At 35.8% G+C, this 21173-nt stretch overlaps 1 protein-coding gene across 1 annotated transcript in view; it reads right to left on the bottom strand.

The window, feature by feature from the left end:
- Positions 1-21173, bottom strand: part of ctnna2 (catenin (cadherin-associated protein), alpha 2) — a 342575-nt gene that overhangs the window by 85124 nt on the left and 236278 nt on the right. Inside the window, exon 9 of the mRNA XM_028456891.1 lies at positions 14744-14896. Within this exon, the coding sequence (XP_028312692.1) occupies positions 14744-14896 (153 nt within the window). The remainder of the gene's footprint in view (positions 1-14743; positions 14897-21173) is intronic.

Here is a 21173-nt window from a genome sequence, read left to right as displayed (position 1 = left end):
CTTAAATTCCTGCATTCAGAAATGATCAGCGCATAAGTCAACATCCGTCATCAACAAGGTACCTGCTCTAAAGCGTGACCGAGTGTGATACGCTGCAGGTTTGAGGAAATAACCCCACACAGTGTCCTGCTTTAATCCAGAGGAGACAGAGGTGTTTGCAGTGAAACAAAACCATTGACTTCCTACATAATACGCAGTTTTAAATATAAATTGTTCAATGCCTTATGGAGCTGATGTGAGCGAGTCCGAACTGAGATGAGCCTCATTTAAATATGTGTGGGAACAGTTTCTGGTATCCATCCACTCACGTGCATTTCACCAACCTCCGCATATGAGAGCTTCTTTCATTCTTATTTACTCTGTAGTGGATCAAACTGTGGCTTTATGTTGGACATAGTATGAAAAAAGTTGGACATCACTGTGGCAAGGTGGACAGAAGTCTGCGTCTGTCAGAGTTTTAATTAATGGAGCAGCAGCAGCTGAGGTACCAATCGGGCGATCACAGCTGCAGCTCCACGACACATGAGTCCGTGTGGCCTAAAATGTAACTAAGTCCATATTTCTAGTGCAATATAATGTTTCACCTTATCGGGGCGCTGCCCTTATTCCAGGTTTGGAAGCGTGTACGAGGAAAAGCACTTAAACAGACAGGAGTAACGCGTGTAAAGCCAGATTTGAATAGGAACGCCCACATTTCAGGGCTGCGCCACCCAGAGTGCGTAACTGGGATGGAGGCACGCAGTGACTGACTTAAGTGCAGGGGAAGAATAGCATGCAGCCAAAAACGACGCCGCTGCACGGCTTTTTTGACTTACGTACATTCTAATTGTTTGCTGATATGTATTCTATTCATTTCCTGTGTTTATTAAAGCCGCTTGTTTGTCGACTCAACCGGTCGGAAATATTTGGTCAAAGTTTATAAATAATTTCATCTACTTTAACAACAGTGCTTACATTTCAGGTTCTATTATCAGATTAGAGCCTTTTTTCGTGGTCAGACCTCACAGTGAAAATTAATTATCTCATGACTAATAAGATAAATCTGGCTCATGCGTTTCTGCGACGGAGATGAAATGTATCGTGTCTGAATCCATTTTATTTCTGAACAATGCGCTTTTCACATCAAAAGGAAAAATCTAAATGAAGGATGAACTGGAAGGAAAAGGAAATGTGGAACATATAAAGTGATCCGACTATGCCCCCATGGGCACATTAAAGAATTAAGGGTTTATGCAAAGCTATATATCACATTACCATTTGAAGTCTATTTGCACAAAGCATCATAGCGTGACGCTATGTCAAAAGCCTTATTTCTTTTTTGTGTTTTCTTTTGTCACACTTAATCTTACATAATCCACTTAGTGCCATATCTTAAAAACAAGACAATAATTCCACAGGTCTGTCATAGAGCACCTTCACAGCAGTTTACCCACCTCTCAGTGGGGACGCTGACAACGTTGTCTCAGTGCTGAGCTTATCTCCATGGCAATTGGCTTCAGCAAGGTGAAGTAAAATGTGTCACATTAGCATTGCCAGCAATCCATGCATTATGGGAAGAGATACCAGACCCCGGAGTTGACTCTCTTAAGCCTGCAGGGGAGGACTGGGGCAGCCTTTTGTAAATACAAGCTTGATGCCAGCATCATTTCCATTTATTTAGCTGTCTTTCCCATTCTTTCAGGGGCCATAGGGATGCAATACAAAGAATATAAATGTCAGCCTCAGATTAGAAGATTGGCTGATTCCATCCTGAGGCACAACATGAATTCCTGAGGACAGGGGCTGATGACGAATTGCCTCTCTGTAAGTGGTCTTAGTCAGAGGGAAATTAACAAAGAAGCCAAAAGGGAAAACTGCCAAAGATGTTGGTGGCATTATTAGAAATCAACATTTAGCTAATTACTATTCATGTACATTATGTATGCATATTTAAAATAAAAAAATACAGTTTCTTGAGTTTAAATAAACATTAAAATAAAGGCCCTGTTTACATGACAACGTTTTGCTTATTTCCGTTTTTGTTTCCAAAAAGTTCCGCATTCACATGGCAACACTTTCAAAATGATCTTTTTTTTTTAACATTGGACGTCGGGCAGCATAAAAAACAATGTAGTATACATGCCAAGCCAATAGATGGCGGTATAATTTTTCAAAGAAATAAAATAAGCAAACACAAGTAAGAATGTCCGTGTGCATCACTCTTTGGATTTAAACTGAATTTCTCCAATAAAATCACTTGGATCAGTGGAGACGTTTTTCATGTCTGCACCAGACTCTGATCACAATTACAGAGCTGCACTGCTACTCAGAGCTATTTGACCAAACCTGGGGTCACGCTTCATTTCTATCTTTTTAACACGAACTCTGGTTGGACTCTGGTCAAGGTGATGTGTTTCTATAAGAGCAAGATGACGCACAAATGTTTGATGAGGATGTGAATGGAGGCTGTCCTCTAGTACATGACTAAATGTTGTTATAAAATGCATAAATGACTAGCTTTTGACTCGTCGTGTTACTGCGTGTGTCACATATGTAGAAGCAGGTCTCTGAGCTGTGTGTGTTACAGCATTAAACCTTCATTAAACATGAAATTTGTCATGTTTACAGTTGTAGGCAGAACAAGTGGCATTCAAATAAAGCTGAGTTATTAAAGAAACTCTCCTACAGGTGCGCGTCGCGCATGGATGTGAATAGTGTGTCAGGCATCAATGGGTTCAGGCTTAAAGAGCGATCTGCTTTATTCTGGTTCAGGTCGTATTCTGACGGCTACGGGCTGGGTCGGGTCTAACTTTCTAGGTCTGATTAAAACACATCTGAGGCTCTGCAGTCTCAGTGCACATACCCGTGATACAGAAAGTTTAGTTTTCCTGTTTAAGCGGACACGGAGGGGGTATTGTTTTTCAAAAGTTCTGTTTTCAAGCACTAAAACGCTGTTGCCGTGTAAATGCACAGCCATAACGCAATAAAACATTTTTACGAGAAAATGTTCTCGTGTAAACAGGGCCTATGCTTGTCATAGATTTTTTCAGGTTGGTAGGGAGGAAAATCCATATTGTTATTTGTTCATGTAATCAAAATCTATTCCTTTCCTGGTTGTGTCCTGTAGTAGCGTTGATCCGATTACCTCTCATATCCAACTTTCATTATAGTGAGGCTACCCTTAATACTCTGCTGTAAGTAAAGCTCAAGAGGAAAATTCTTACATTAGCCAGTAGTCTCCACAGTCCTTAAAAGAAAGATTAGCAACTTTAAAGGCCTACAATTTATTGATAGAAACAAAGACAACGTCAGTGCAGTATCATCTTCATTTTTGCTTATGTGAGGCAAAGGGTGTAGACTGGTATCTGGGTTGTGTGTATTAACATTTTTTTATATATATCTCTATATATACGTAGATATATATAGACCAGTATTTATTTGCATTCATTCATAGCTGGAAATTGAAACAAAGCAACCTTGTTATGTCCAGTTTAAATTACCATCAGATCTATTGATAACATTAAAAAGAAAATGATGGTGAGTGAAAGACATCTTTTAAGAAAAAGAGACTATCGTGATGACTGGTTTTGAAGGTACAAAAATCCCAAGAGGGAAATTTCTAGCTGTGCCCATTCTTTATTCAAACAGAAACAAGAATATCTACCCATTCTACTTTACAAAGCAGCACTGCAAACACCAAACTTAAAAGCATTTGGGGATGCTCTAGCAGACCCAGGAGAGCTGACAACATTAGAAGAACTCATACGCCTCCATTAGGACCAATGAGTTCTGATGCAAGACCTCGGCTACAGCTAACGGGGCCTTTGGGGCCTTTGCGATGCATTAGGGGCCAGCTCTGCAAAGGCTCTTTGAAAGTTACATTACCTAAAAATACCAAACACCTATTCCAAATATACTAAATAACAGGTTTTGCCAAAAAAAAAAAAAAAAAACACACTAAAAATGTCCTTTTCTTTTCCTTGATTTATAATCAGAACAACAACAAACAACTGTAAATATATTTTTGGTAATGTGTTAGTAGTTTTAAAATTCAGTCTATTTCAGAAACTTTACTATCTTTTCTATTTTGGGGCATTTAGAGATGAGTTATTGGCTTTTACATTTTTTTCATTAAACAATGTGTTGTTTAATATTCAAATGTGTTAATTCCACTAAAAAATCTAAAAAAAAAAATGGTTTTGTATATACAGTACAAAAAAGATAATTGCCTAGGAATCTGGTAGTATAGAATATAGAATGTATATTATAAAAAAATCTTTAACACATCCTCTTTCCTGGTTAGGGATGTAATCAGTATACATGGCTGTAGAAGCAGGATGGAATGACGGTTATATTTGAGTTGTTCATTGTTCAAAAAATACTAGAAATATTCTAAGCATGAAATATACAGTATGTTAAGTGCGTGTATGCCACCACATACACAGGCAGACTTCCTCTTAGGTTAATAATATTCGAGCACCAATGATAGCCTAAACATGTAGACCTCCTTCAACCATAATCCATCCACCTTAGAGTTAACTGCCTATTTTGACGTTTTATGCAGTGACCCCCAGGAAAACATATTTACTGCTGCAGTATATCTCATGTAGCCCAGCCATGAAGGCCAGTGTAGCATTGGTTACATTTGACTTGATATCGATTCCGCATAATCAGAGAGGATCCTTCTCCTTGATTCCACTTGAGTCCAAAGTAAGGTCATTGCTGTAAATCGAAAGTAGGAACATCTAATGAACTTATGATGACAAACAAAGCAGCAAAACCTGAAAAAGGCTGCATTAGGAATGTAGCCGAGATTACAATAGCAACATACTTGGAAAGGTCAAACATCTCATAACAGTCAGTTTTGCCACTAATGAGTTTTCTATTAAAAATACCGTATTTTTCGGACTATAAGGCGCACTTAAAATCCTTTATTTTCTCAAAAATCGACTGTGCGCCTTATAATCAGGTGCGTCTTATGTATGAAAATAGACCCGGTCAGACCCATTCATTGATAGTGTGCCTTATAATCCGGTGCGCTTTATAGTCCGAAAAATACGGTATATTATCATTCTTTTATTCTTTTAGCAGTGCAATTTCAGCTGTTACAACAGAAATGTTCCCTTTTATCTAGTGTCACACATTTCAGTATATTTTTAAATTACGTATCTTTTAAAAGGTCCAGTATTATGTTATTTTTCACACATCTCATCAGTACATGAGGTTTGATTTGCCAAACTTGCCTGTTTACCAACGCTTTAGCCCTCTGAAAAGTCCCTTTCATGACACTTCTAAAAACAGACTATTTTGGGGGCCTTTATGAATATGCATGAGTGGGCGTGTCTGTAGATGGCAGACTTCATGCTTCGCTCTTGGAGAGAGCTTGGCTTGTACTAATATTATACTGCATTTATGTTTGGTGTGTGGGATTCCAACAGCTTTATTATCATAGCGGTTATCTTTTGCTATCCACAAACTGCACATTACAGTAAAACACACGGTTTTCTTTTGCCACTCAAACGCAAACACTGCTTCAGGGTGTTTATGACAGCAGCAGCGGAGTCAGTCAGCTGTTTCAAACTCTCAGCGGAGCTGCTACGTCGCTTCCTTCTCCACCTCACCTCTAACCAGGGTTGGGCTCAATTACATATTTCAATTAAAATTTAATTTTTTCAATTATCCATGTTCAATTACAATTCAATTATGATTACAGTGACCAGAATTACTAAGCCTGAAATAAATAACCGAAAAAAAGTTAACCATCCTTGTGTTAGCTTCCTGTTAGCATCTCTTATGATAACAGGTCCTAAATCAGCTGTAAAATACACTATAAACAAATATCTATTATCTAATTTTTTTCCTTTCTATTGGTTACCTTGTTAGGCAGCCTAATCAATGAAAATATAGGTTTTAATATTTTTGGTGTGGGAGTCTGAGCATTGTTTGTGTCAGTATACCCTTCGATTTTAAATTTATTTTAATGGTAAAATGTAGAACAGCTTGATGTGAAACATATTTTAATAATAACTAACTACATATGTGTAGAACTGTACATAGAACTGTAACATGGTTCCCCAGTTTTGCGTTTTCATGGCAATTACATTTACAAAGTCAATTATCTAAACTCAATTAAAATGTAATTACGATTACGACAGCAACAGATTTTTAAAATTACAATTACAATTATAATTACACCATAATTGTAATTAATTATCAATTACATGATTACAATAATAATTGACCCCAACCCTGCTTCTAACCACTGGAATTGTCCATTTAAGGTGTGTCGACGCAATTATGCAATTACAAATTGCTCTAAAAATTATGCAATTACAAATTGCTCTAAAATGAATATACAATTACAAATTGCTCTACAAAATAGTGAACTTGTAGTGTGATTTGTGTTGCAAAGCCGCTTAGGCAGGAAGTTAGGGAGCCTCAATGTTAGAGATAGAGAGCTAGATAAATCTTAAATCATTATGTGACGACTGATTGTTGAACTTTCGTGCATGTATCCTAAATCAAATTAATGGTAAAGCTAGAAATCAAAAGCATAGTAGCTTTCTCATTATGTTTTCCCAGTAACCAACTCAGAATTATAATGTGCATATAATTCTACCATTACAGGTGATAATCATTTATTTTGTCCAACCGCTGTATCACATTGGGTCACAAACACGTAAGATCATGTCAAAGGCAAACGGCTACTAAAAATGGAACTGATTGTGAGTGCTCACACCGCACTTCAGATTATCTATATGCTGAACGTAAATATATTATCTGTGGATAAAGGGACAAGTGGTTAAGGGAGCAGGTGTGTAATCGTAGGCTCACTGGTTCAAATCTCCCTGGTCCATCACTGTGGGATGTTGATCAGTCCCTTATATTAACCATGACTGCTCCTTGGGCGCTATACCATGGCTGCTCACTGCTACTCAGGGAGGGGTTAAATGCAGAGAACACATTTTGTGTATGTAGCTTAACATATATGACAATAAAGTACAATATATATTCTATATTAAACCGCAGTGTTTGTTTTACCTCTGAAGTAGTTAAAGAGGGAGAAGCTTACATTATCACATTGTTATAAGGGTGGAATGAGCCAGGAGAAGGAGTTTCCACCTTATGATGTCATAAGGGGGCAAAAATCCAACTCATCTGTTTAGAGCTGGCTTTTTACAAAATGTGGAAAAACAAGGGAGGGAGGAATTAGAACGTTTTCAACTTTGGAATGTATATTACTTTTGCAAAACCATTATAAAGCATTTTTTTCATAATACTGCCCCTTTAATAAAATAAGTATTTTGTCCGTCCATCCGAGTTTTTTTTATCTGTTCGAGGAATCTTCAAAGGGGATAGCTTTTCTTAGAAACCATTTAAGGTATGATAACCAAATTTGGTGTGTGGCTTCAAGGTCTCAATACCTTGAAGAAGTTCAAAAATGAGAACCGCGCAATTATTTTTTTATTCCGGAGTTGTTGCCCATGTTCCTTTTTTTTGACTCTGTTCAAGGTATCTTCAAACAGGACAGCTTTTCTTAGAAACCGCTTAAGATAGGATAGCCAAATTTGGTGTGTGGCTTCAGGGTATCAATACCTTGATGGAGTTCAAAAATGAGAAGTGCACAATTGTTTTTTCCCGAGTTAATGCCTTTGTTCTGTTTTATTTCACTCTGACAGCTTTTCTCAGAAACAGTTTAAAATAGGATAACCAAATTTGGTGTGTGGCTTCAAGGTATCAATACCTTGATGGAGTTCAAAAATGAGAAGCATGCAATCATTTTTTTTATTCCAGAGTTATTGCCCTTGTTCCTTTTTTTTACTATGTTTGAGGTATCTTCAAAGGGGACAGCTTTTCTTAGAAACCGTTTAAGATAGTTAGTAATTTTATATTCTGATGTGATAATATTTTCTTATGTATACATCTAAGTCCTTAGATTTAGGACATTTAAAAAAAGGTTGTGAGCTATAATGAGAACCAATCTGGCGGCGGATGTTGAGGACTGTCTTTTTGTTTGTGTTGGAAAAACCTTGAGCGGTCTACGATTGATGTTCACTTATGGCAACGTCAAAGAATCAGAAATTCTAAAAACCATTTAGCATTTCAGGGGCCATTTGTAATGTTTGATTATATGTTTGTCTTTTTGACCCTTGACAGGTCTTTTCAGGGATTAATTAAGAATACAAGGATCAAGTACATAGGGGAAAGTAACAAGACAATTTTGTACCTAAAACAGCAGCATATTTAATCTTCAGTAATGCTGACTATAATTAAATATTCTATCTACATTTGAAACACAAAACTTTTTTGAGGGCTAGACACACAAGCCTTGCTTTTTGAGTTTTGATTACTATCTTCCCTTGCCAACAAAAACTAATTTGACTGTGGAAATAAAAAAATAGCTTGAATCCATATGGCTTTAGGCTACCTTATATATTAATTGACCATAACAGTAGAGGACAATGTTCTTTGCCCTGATATTCGTTGAGAAGAGGAACAGAGTTAATGTTGCATTTCTCAGTGATTATGACTTATAAATGTTCATGCTGAGTGTGCAGCTGCTATAGAAGTGGAGCTTGAAAGAAAACATTAGTGTGACTTTGCAATTTGTGAGTTTTCTTGACTATGGCAGGTTTTATGGCAGTAACTATGGCACCATTTCAAGTCAACGAGCAAGCGCTGCACCTAGGTTAATTACTGTTACTGGCTTCCTAAAGATAGTCAAGATGGTAAAATTAATGTGAGGTAATTAGGAGAGGCATAGGGCTAAGGTTTGCAGGGAACAATAGAGAGAGATATAAACTCTGGAAATTTGAAGCCAAAAAATGTCTTTTGTTGTGTTGATACTAATGATGTCTTTGAACTTTCAAGTAAATTGCGTAAAACAGCCCTTCCCTGAAGTTTGTGGAAAATACACTGACCAGGATAGTAATCAAACTAATATATTAGAAAATCGTAATGGTGGCTGACATAACAGTTCAGTCTGTGGTGGTACAAAGAAAGATTATGACACTGATGATGATATTCTTGCCAGGAATTTTGAACAGCAACAAGTTTTTTCATCTAACTACGCTCATTTATAAACTAAGACTATCTAATAATGCATATTGTCTCTTCTCCTGCTCTATTAAAAACCTTAAAATTAGTTCCCTATTCAGTGACAATAATATCATTTGGCTTCAAACCCACCATTTACATTTTTGCCCTCAAAACAGAGACAGAAATCCCTGATACATGTCAAATCATTAATGTATCTTCCATATCCGCTCATGAAATTAAAGATGTGAAGTTATGGAGCCTTTCCCTGCTTACTGAGAGTTTCTCTATATGTTAACCAATGAAGATGTTAAGACATTTACTGTAACTAGTACAGTGCCTGTTGGAAGTATGTATTTATGTGGGAGCTTAAGTAGAGTTGCCAATTATGGCCAAATGAGTATGTGTTTGAAGGTTTGATGTACAAAGATGTGTACATACTCTGTACTCTGTAGTGTTATAAAGGGGTATATTTATATATATATTTATATATCTTTTTCGCTTGGTGTATTTTTATGTAATGTATGTTTTTTGAAGTCATTATGTGTATCTTTGTATCTTTCTATGTTCTTTTTGTGCATTTTTTGTACAATTATTGTTTTTTGTTGCCATTGTAGTGTGATTCTGGACTCATTTTGTGTATTTTTGTATAAATATTTAGTTTTGTGTATTTTGAGTCATTTTCATATTTTTGTAGTTTGGTGTATTTTTCTGTTATATGTCATTTTGTGTGTTTTTGTAGCCTTTATGTATATTTTTGTGCATTTCTGCTGTAGTTTTGTGTACTTTTTGTATAAATATTGTTTAGTTTTTTGTTTTATTTTTACTCATTTAGTATATTTTTATTATAAATACCTTACGTGTGGTGAGGGCGTGTTTTGAGATGCACATACAGTACTCTGTCACAGGTTGTTGAAATGTAGAGAAAAAAGAAAGGGATCCGCGGGAACTAATTGAAACTTCTGGGAATTCTTCCATTGTCGCAACTCTCTCTCTAAACGCTCTGTGTGCGTTCAGTATCTACATCCAAGGTTCGCACTTGGTTATATAACACGTGGTGAAAATATCAGCGTTTATAATAATGCTGTATCCACGGGGAAATTTGCTGTTCGCTTTCAACACAGCCGAGGTCATTACCCGCCAAAAACTTCCGGGTCCTGTTCGTCTGGTCTAAATAGCAAACAGTCAAAAAACATGAAAATAAACATTTTGAAACGTAATCACCTTTCCTCAAAAGAGAAGTTCATACTTGTGAAAGAGCCTTAAACTATCTTCCTCTCTCTCTCACTCGTTTGCCTGCGCACAGGTCTGGTGCTACTCCAGGTCTTCTGCGAGCGACTGGCTCTGGCCGCACACGTGACTGTAGTTCGCTACTGTGATTGGCTTTGGTATGCACCAGAGCTGAGCTGTGCAGTGAAATAGATATAGAGATCAAAAGCTGAAAAGGTTTCACTTCTGGGTGAACATGAATGTGTCGTCCAGGCGAAATAAAATTTAAATAAACGTTTCGAAATGACCACACTCGTGGTATTTGGAAGCCATTGACAAAGTTTCAGGTCGAATAGACACCGCGCCGTGGAGATATTCCCTCCACAAACACACACGAGTACACACAAACACACACACACACGCACGCACGCACGCACGAACGCACGCACACTGACCTTTCTTGCATTATAGATAAATAGATATTTTCTCGTTGTTCTTAAACTAAAATAGAATTAGGTGTTTTTTGCAAAAACTGTCAGTTGCAGAGCACCGTGTGCTTTGTGACAGCACCGACGGAAAGCAGTTCCATTCAAAAAATGCTGCACTAATAAAGTTAATGTTGCTCAGTAAAATGGGGCTGATTTACTGTTAACATCAGGACATTTGTACTCCTTGATTGCATTCAAGTCAAACACATACTTCATGACTAAGGTAAACAGCAGGTCTTTAGATGCATCAGAGACCTGTGCTTCTTCTTCATCTTGTTAACACATTTTATTTTTTCTTGGTGAGTGAAAAATCTCTAAAACCCAAAAGCCCAGAAAAAATATCAATCTTAGCCTTACTGTTTTGGAAAAGCATTTATGTCAAGGCTTAAAAATTAAAAGGCAAAATATTAGTAAGTACTTTGGACACAACATCAATTGAACCTAATACATTTTCATCGTCACGTCACATCTTCTACAGAAAGTTTCAACTTGTTGTTTTGCTCACAATTTTAGGTTCACTGGCTTTATTATTGCATTCTCAGCAGCGGCAGCCGTTTTTGTTGCAAACGTGCAATATTTATCAATAGAACAGAAAGTGTTTGGTTTAAGGACAGAAATACAAACGTGGACAAGTTTGTTGGTATTATCGAAGAAAGAAGAAAAAAAACATGATAGTTATTGTTGAAACTGAAAATGGGCGGATAAATAAACACTATTTAATGAAAATTAGACATTGCTTTTATTGTGGCCCAACAAACTAATCTACAATAAATAAATACAAACTTCACCCACTTTTTATCATATATTTTTTGGAAAACTAAATTCTAACCAGTGAACTTGTTTTTTTTTTTTTTTTTTTTTTTTAATCTATTTGAAATATATTGCTTTGTATTATTTATGAAAAAAAAACTTTTTATTTTTGTTGCTTTGTATATGCCCTTGTTAATGTATTCTATCATTTTTTCGTGTTTCGGTTTGTTATTACATATCTTCTGCCATTTGACCAGGTTGTCATTGAAAATGGGAATTTGTTTTCAATGATTTATCTGGTTAAATTAAGGTCTAATAAAACAAATAAAAACACAAACAAGTTGTGTCTTTGGCTATTGTGTTTGTTTTCTTTTATCTGACAACAAGGTACCAATAACTTAGTCCAAGTCTGGATGTAGCAACATATAACTGATAATAATGCAGCAAAAGTTGGTTATAAATAAAACATACCATAATGATAATAATTATATACATACTGTATATCTTTTTTTATTTATTTTTTTAGCTTATTTTGTTTTAAAATACTTGTTCTAGGAGTCGCTGCTTTCACTACTTCTCAGAACAGCATGAAAAGCACAGTTTGATGGATTACTGAGTGCATTCTAACACAGACCTTTCTCTCAACAAGCCACACTACAGAACTCACTCACACGTACTGTCCCTTAGAGGAGAAAAACACTAAAGTGGCACATATTGTGCAGCTGTTTGATAATACATGTGCCTGTGTGGCTTTTTGCATTAGCAAATTAAACCCAGAATTGTCTTTCTGGTCAGACTTCATTTGAAATAATATTATTGAGATTTACATCGTATATCGTCATTTTGAGAATAAATATGGAGCTATGAGTTTTGGTCCATATCGCCCCCAGCCTTATTTTCACAGAAATGAATATAAATTACAAATGTGTTAACATACAGTTCAGTGGGCCAAAGAGTAGAGTTTGTATATTCTCACTATAATCAAGATAGTTTATCTGCATAATTTAAGATTCCCCTTCCTCCAAACACACATTTAAACTGATATTTGTGTATGCAAGTGCCATCACAAATAGCCAACACTTCACTCTGATCTGTACTTTTGTCATTAGATTGCTTTTGGCTCCTTTTGCCATCCTGTATGCATATGTTTGGTGCCTCAATAAGCAAACACTGCCAACATAAACAGAAAAAAAATGTTATAAAACATCATAAATATACCATTTTTCTTTCTTCAAACCTTGAGCTTCTTTATTTAATGGCTCCCAAATCGCAAATGTACTTTTTATGATGTAAAGTTTATGTCTGTAACACTGCTAATGTACAAGCTTAGAAAAAATGAGCCATTCCACAGCTAACAACACTTGAATTCATTCTCCTTTGCACTTAAAAAAAGGAGGCACCAAAATATTTCAGGGGAAAAATATTGTTTGGATTTACAAAGATTCCAGTATTTTGAATTCAAAGGAAAAGTTTTTCAGTGCAGTGTCAGTGATTGTAGTGTGGTGTGGTGTCGATCTTCTCTCATCAACAAACAGCCGGTGGGGAAGAAAAGGGCGCACAAATCACTCACTGTCCTCGCTTATGTCAAAGGAGGATGCGCTGCTGTTTTAAATGACAATACGTTAAGAGCTGCCTAAATAGAAAGGTTCAAAAGTCTGCTTTGAAAGGGACACAGAAATAAAAGAATCCAGCACAAGCAGCAACAAGAACTAAATATAAACACAACCAAACATGGAATAATAAAATCTTATGTGCACAAATTCTGCAAAAAAAAAACAAAAACTTTCACAGTGACTAACATACCACTTAAAAGTCTTCATCAGCGTTTTCCAGTCTGAAAGCTGACCGTGATAATGGACCTTGTATGAAACCACCGTCTTTCTACATTATTTATCCAAGATCTTTCCCCATCTCTGATATACCTAACACATGCTTTCAGGAGTTTCTATCAAAAGTAGATAGCAAGTTGGTTTGAATCCATTTTGACCATATAAATAAAACACTCTATAAAATTAACAAGTGTAAAATTGTGAAAAATAAGGGAGTTGGAGCATGAATCCAGGGTTATGGACTGTAACAAGAGCATTAACTGGGAAATGTGCTTTCAAAGCACAGCACATTTTAGGATTTGCAAGCCAAGCTATACAACAAGTGTAATTCATGCCATTAGAGACGTGTAAGTGATAGGTTAGGCTTCACAATGTGACGCTTGTATTGATTTGGCTTACAACCTTTGGCTCACAAAAGTACAAGAGAAAACAAACCCCGTAATTATAAAAGGTATATTAATAGCAGGGTTGGGGTCAATTATAATAATTGATTTAAAACAATCTATCACCGTATTAATCATAATTGAATTGTATTTGAGTTAAAATAATTGACCAGGTCTATGGCGTACAGGTATGAAGTTAACAAATATTAAAATATGTTTGATATGTTTTCCCACTATCTGTCAGTGAATTTCCACACTCATACAGGTAGTAATATATATATATATATATATATATATATATATATATGTGTAATTGAAATTTAGTAATTTAGAACGTAATTGTAATTGACTTTCAGAAGAAGATAATAATTGAATTTGGGAAAAAATGTCAGTTATCATAATCAGAATTGAATTGTAATTGAAAATAGATAATTGAAAACGTAATTGTAATTGAAAAATGTAATTGAGTACCACCCTGATTAATACCATAATGAGCATTTGTCTTCAGCAATGAGAAAAATAGATCATTTACAGTATATTCCTCATCACTTCAATGTGAACCTATTTTGATTGCATTAAAAAAGATATTGTGTTTAAATACACGTTGAGAGATGTGAATAATTTGTGCTTTCCAAGCATAATTAACCTTATATCTAATCTTAACATAGAACAATTAACTATAATAGCAATTTCACTTGTGTTATCTCTATAGTAATGTAAACTGTTTATTTTGCCCTGGTTAATGACAAGTTGTCATGGTTATGCTTTCCCAAGCAATGCCAACATAGCTCCAAAGATGTCATAATTTATCAAACAACACTCAATGACAGCCTTCATGACACCATACAGTATATTCATGCTAATAACAGGAGTCATGCCATAATAATGGCAGCATAACGTCAGCCTTTATGTATAAAATTTCAAATAAAGTGTTACCCAGTTTTTCACAGTTGCAATAATCATGCAGTAAATATCTTATACATAAAACTCTAATTTTCTATGCTTTGAAAAAAAAAAAAAAGAAGAGATGTCAGTGCAAATGTGCCCCAATGTATAATTCATGACTGACCTCCACCAGCTTGTTAGCATGTTCACGAAACACCTGGGCGTACTCTTTGACCTCCTTCTCGTTTCCACTTTTGGCCGCCTCAATAAGCACCAGCAGAGGGACGTTGGTCTCCAGGAAGGAGTCTGAGATGTGGTCCATAACTGCCTTCCTCAACTAGAAAATCCAGAAGAGAGATAAAATAGGGTCACAACATTAGAAATATCACTGTTCCATATACGTGTTGCATTTTAACAAATATAATAGCAACACAATGGTGTGGAAGAGGAGGTGAAGAGGGCAGCATAAAGGTGATGGAAAGGATTCCCACAGAGCTGGAGTGTAAAATGTTTATAAGGTGTCACGTCTACTATAAAGTGTTTTACAGAGGCTACTTTTGATTTTTTTTTAAACAGAGCACAATCTTTTTTATTGGAATCATTTATTGGGATAAAAATAATGCCATTGGGAAAGTTTTTTCATATAACAGTAAATTGACCCAGGTCCTGCAATCTGGGATATTAGATAAAATACCAGAAGTAACAATAGAAGAAACAACTGCAGAGAAGTCCTTTATCTTACACAGGGAAATAGTCATTTACATTCACCACCACATTACCTAAGACAGATAAGAAGAAAAATTACCACTCATTCGACACAGCGTTCTCAGGCTCAAACATACATGCTAATAATTGATGAAAGACCACCTGAATGATAATAATAGTATTTTTTTTTTTAAAATAAAATGCATATAAAGATGTATGTAAAGATGGAGATTACAAGAAAAGCATAGCTTGTTTGTTTGAAAATACAAGCCTGTTTATGTTTATGTTTATGTATTAGGATCCCCATTGCTGCTATTCTTCCTGGGGTCCATAGAAAAATAAAATACTAAATATATAATAACAGAAAATACAATTACAGAAAGATAAACAAAGATCTGGACTTTAAAATACATAACTTGAACAACAGTTATCAACATTATTATCATGTAATGTACAAGTAATATCCTTGTGTCAACATTATACCAAGTTTTTAGCAGCAAAAATGAACATGGAATTTGGTAATACTCTCTATAGCAGTGTTTCTCAAATGGGGGTACGTGTACCCCTAGGGGTACGCGATAGCACTACAGGTGGTACATGAGAGAGAGAGAGATTATTATTATTATTTTAAATTAAAACAACACACAATCTAACCCAACTTTATTTCTATACCTCACTTTGTTAAATATAAATCTAGTTCAACTAACATGTAGTACAAAAAAAAAAAAAAACCTGAGCTCAAACGTGATCAAAAATAAATTTTAGGAAAAAAAACAAAAAAAATAAAGATTTTTGGGGTCGCAATAAATTCCTAATATCAAAATGGGTTCATGATCTAAAAAAGGTTGGGAACCACTGCACGAAATACTCTTTATTTCCACTTATTTACAAAATGAGATTTTTTAAAATGTGTCCTATCATTATGCTCTATAGTTTTTTTTAAATAGCTTTCTAAGCAAAATGTTGCAATTGGACAAAGAGAGGTACTTGAGCAAAAAAAGTTTGAGAACCACTGCTCTATTGTTTTAGTAGAAAATGGGAAAATAAATGTCATGAAACACTAGCATGTACCTTAATAACAAGTTGATAGAGGCCTATATAGCGTATTGTGAAAACACTTGACATAAATTATCCTTTAAACAAAAACGTCGGCAGGAAAATGCTGTGTTACAACTTTAATAAACAAAACAGGGATTGGGTTTTCCAGGTGGACATTTTTGGCAGGATTGGTCCGTAGATCCACTGCACCTATTAGGGGCGTACTGAGCCAAGGGATCCTAATAACTATGCAAGTTAGTGTACCAAACTGTGAGGGTGAGTTTGAAAAATGAAATGCTATAAATGAGAGATTTCCCAAGTTGTTTGTCTCTCCTGCACCATCAGCATTCTAATGCCCACGCCAAACTCCCACAGAAATTCATCTTCAATTTTTCTGATCTTACCTCCCTCTATGCTACGCTCCACCCCCACACGTGTTAGCATTCCGAACATTTCTCCTGTATTCTGGCAGCACTTAAGTGGAATAGACCTGGAATTCCAATGGGTAGCAAAACCATTCCTCATTACCCGTTGGTGGAGAAGCTATTTGTTTCCCTATACTATAGTCTAGCAGCCCCCAAAGATTTCAGCTCCAAAAGCTTCGTGCTTTAGCATTTGTGGATTTGCCAGCGTTATATTCCAGGTTGTGTTAAAATCCAAACAATGTTGGTTTTTTGGCTCAAGTAGCCTCTTTCTTTAATTTCTGAATCCAAGTACACCCTTTGTTCGACTTGTACATTCTCTTTAAGATCATTTCTATTATAAATTTGTGTGTTTTTGGTGTCATTTTATGTATTTTGTTCTTTTTATTATTCAGTATATTTTTCTCTTATTTTGTGTGTTTTTTGTTGTGTGTTGTTGGAATTATTTTTTTAATTATTATCTCTCAGTGTGTGTGATGATGTTTAGTTGTTTTTACTGTGGTTTTGTTTCTTTGTTATTTTTGTGTTTATTGTAGTGATCTTGTGTATTTTTCTATCATTTAGTGTGTCTTTGTTGTCATTTTGTGTGTTGCTGGTAAGAGTAACTATTTTTCTCTCTTAGTGTGTTTTTGGTGTCATTTTGTGTATTTTGTTGTTGTTAGTCTGTTATTTTTAATTATCATCTCATATTTTGTGTTTTTGTTGTTGTCTCTCTATCTCTCTAGTACCCCCTGTAGTGCCATTGCCGACCCCTAGGGGTACACATACACCCATTTGAGAAACACTGTTTTAAAGCATTTGGTTGTGCATAACCCCAGACAAACTCATTCTATAAAGAAAACGATTAATTCATCTTTTTTTACGTTAATGTTTAACTCAATAGATATTTATGATATAGAAAACCAAAACTCTAGTGTAACTATTGTTACTTCTACGGTTCTTGTACTGTGATGCGTTCAAGTGTACTCCGACTTTCTAAACATCACAAACTCCATGTAAGCGATGGCGATGCAGCGTGAACGTCACCTTACGTTTTTAACTTTGGGATAGAGCAGTGGTTCACACCTCTGACTTTGGTAGCAGGCCAGGCTTAATTGCAGAGTGGTGATAAAGATCCAATGTGAACCTTGAGGCAATGTCCTTAATGGTTCATCCTGTTCTACCTGCAGATTGCTGCCCAAAAGCCAGATATATGGGAGGGTTGTGTGTGTCAGACAATGATGTGCTGCCGCGACCCCAGCAAGGGAAAAAGCAGTTTGTCAAAAATGAACAATACTTTACCACAAGCCCAGAATAAATGAAGAACATGTACCACAGTCGACACGCAAATGAGCATTAGCGTCAGTGTTTCTGCCTGGCCATCACAACAAGTGTGCCAAAGTTCAAAGTATTGGCAATATAGTGTAGTAAAATGTTTATTACTATGAAAGCTTAAAGCTGATATCCAGAGTTTCTGAGAAATATGTGTGTATGTATCATTCTTTTGAATTGCAAAAAAATACTAGTCTTTTACTATGGTCTACTGCCGGTGGTCATTCATATACAGTACATTAATGTATATAATTCACCCTATAGACCCCTATAGAAATGCAAGAAAGCGCAGACTTCACCCAGCCAATAGGCTTCGACTTCCTGGAGCGGACCACTGTCAATCAAAGTGAATGCGCCGTCACAACAGCTAACAGGTATCACTGAGCAACGTTATGAAGGAGCCCTCCAAAACTCCAGTTACCCATTCCACGATTGCAAACGTATGAAGCTTCAACTAAAAAAGAAAATAGAAGTACGGGTACAAAGCTCACAAACGTCTTTGTGACCGCAACAGGATTTATCTCGGAGCTGCTTTTCAAAGGTAGAGGGACTTGTGGCTTTTAAAAGGATTCTGAACAGACTAGGATTTGGCGACATTTCTCATGGACAAGTAATAAACATGTTTTAATCAAAATTTATGGCACTCTAACAATAAATGTGTAGTTTCTGTAGTTATGTGACTTTGGTAAATTGGCAGAGGCAGGGGAGGAAGTAGAGCTGTTGAGGGCGGGACATTGAGTCGATTTTAAAAATGATAACTTTCTCTTAATATCCTTGTTTTGCAGATATATTGTTTTTCATTTTTTTTATATTAATTAGAATTAATGTTTTTTTTATTAACATTTAGTAATGAAAATAACATTTTGTGATTTAAATATAACATGATGACTTTGACCTTAAGGATTTTTATTTTGCTCTATTGCTTCAACAATACACACGTTTCAGTACATCATTACATCCAAAAATGTGACTGGTTTGCAAACAAAATGCATGAAAACATGTACAGTATAAAGTGGAAAACAATCTAATAACCATATGCTGTTACATCATGCATTTCCAAAGGTTAATTGTACCACTTTAATTTAAGTTGCATATTTTTGATTCTGAACACGTAGCTGAGGGTACCTAGGCATCATCATAGCAAAATGTCTTATTAAAATTGTTAAGAGCAATCAGTAAAAACATGGGCCACGCCATGGCTGACAGCAAACAGCCTTTGCAAATCAAGTGTTAAGAATGAGCTCTCAGATTTGATATCTGTAAGATGATGAGTTAGAGTGTATAAATTAAAAGGGAAAGAGGGCCTGACTAATCATTAAGAGCCCAATAACATCCATCCACATTTGATACATTGTCCCAAATGCAACATTTTAAGTGTCCTGAACGATTAAAAGAAAGATTACATGTAACAAAAAAGCTAATACTGCTTTAGAAAAATGCAGACAGTAGTAATGTTTCCGACAGCTACGTTATTTGTGATTCCTGAAGGCCACAGCATTTACGGTATTTTTCATTATTTTTCAAAAGTAATTTACCAAACCAATAACCCTAGCATTCCTAAAAAAAACAGCAAAAAATCCATAAATCTGAGAGGTTGATGACAAAAACTTTTCCCATTCCAGATAAGCTTTCATGGTAGGAATGGGATAAACAATTATTTTTTAAACGATCTAGCGATTATTTTTTTCGATGCATCGATTAATCTAACGATTCATTTTTCCAGTTTGATTCGATTATCTCCCCATGAATTAGCTAAAAGTAATTAATACATGTTGATTTACATATCTAAAAAAAAAAAAACATGAATTCCTTAACATTGCAATATATGTGTATTGCTATTCAACTCCAAACTCCAAAATAAAGTTCAAGTAAGTATAAGAGTGCAAAACAATGCATTCAGAGTCAGAGGGTAGCATTCAATAAAAAATAAAAAGGCAGTGGGAGCTGGCAGTCTGTCATGGTGTCCTTTCTCAACCAACAGAATTTAAGATTTATGTTGAAAACACATAGGCCTAGCTTACTGAAAAAAGTGCATCTTTCATTCACATGAAAATAACAACAACTTAAAGTAATACACTCTGCCACTCACATTTTTCTGAAACTCAAAAATCCAAAAGCTAATACAGAAAGTGCTTTTCCAATAAAAATAAACTTTCCTTTTACCTTTAGAATAGTGTGTGTGTGTGTGTGTCTGTGTGTGTGTCTGTGTGTGTGTGTGCTGCTGTCGTCACGGCGAGTGTTTCCTCCTTGTAGCGCCAAAGCGCTGCCGTCCGGTCACACCTGGCATAAAGGATGAGGCTTACGGGGAACAGCTACCTTCGACAAACGAGTGCGTGTCTTCACTGCCCTTCACTTTTGAAACTCGGAGGAGCCACTTGCATTCGTTATTCTCCGGCATCGCCATCTTTGTTTTGGCCGGACATCGCATCGGTGCGCATATTTTGCGTCGACGTATTTTTTGCATCAACGTCATTGATTACGTTGACGTGCCCTATTTCACGGACAACGGAATGGGATAGTTTTGGGGACGTACTCATGAAAATAGTTGGGGACTCTCAACCTTAACCAACAGCCATTTAGCTCATTTAGACCCAATCCATTGTTGAATTGTTTAAAAATGTTTTTTTCTTCCTTTAATTAGCATTTGCATGTTGAATGTGACCAACAACTCCTTTGTAACAGGTTACGTACAGAGGCTTTTAAACAGCTGTAATAAAACCTCTTCTTACTAAAGTGACCTAGTCAACTACATACCAATGTCATCTAGTAAAAGTAATGATCTCCTTATAGCCTTAGACAAAGGATTTCTCTCAATTCTGGTCCTTTTAAATCTCAGCGTAGCTTTTGATACAGTGGACCATGATTTACTGAAGATGTAAAGTGTAATTGGTGTTTAAGGAACACCACTAAAGTAATCTAAACGATACCAAACAAACAGAACACATAGTTTTCATGTCAATCAGCTTGTGATACTCTCTTTTTTTATCCTGTTCTGTTCTCTTCTTCCTGTCTATTAATCCAAGCTGATCATGATATATTAGTTCGATAGTTCCACCACTGAGTCTAGTGCTGCTGGAGGTTTTTTTTTATTGATAAAAGGGAGTTTTCCCTGTTTCATTGTCGCCTTTGCTTGCTCGT

This window comes from Gouania willdenowi, chromosome 1, assembly GCF_900634775.1.
Source record: "Gouania willdenowi chromosome 1, fGouWil2.1, whole genome shotgun sequence".
Lineage (NCBI taxonomy): Eukaryota > Metazoa > Chordata > Actinopteri > Blenniiformes > Gobiesocidae > Gouania > Gouania willdenowi.
Note: the sequence above shows the minus strand (reverse complement) of the source record. Positions and strands in the feature narration are given on the sequence as shown.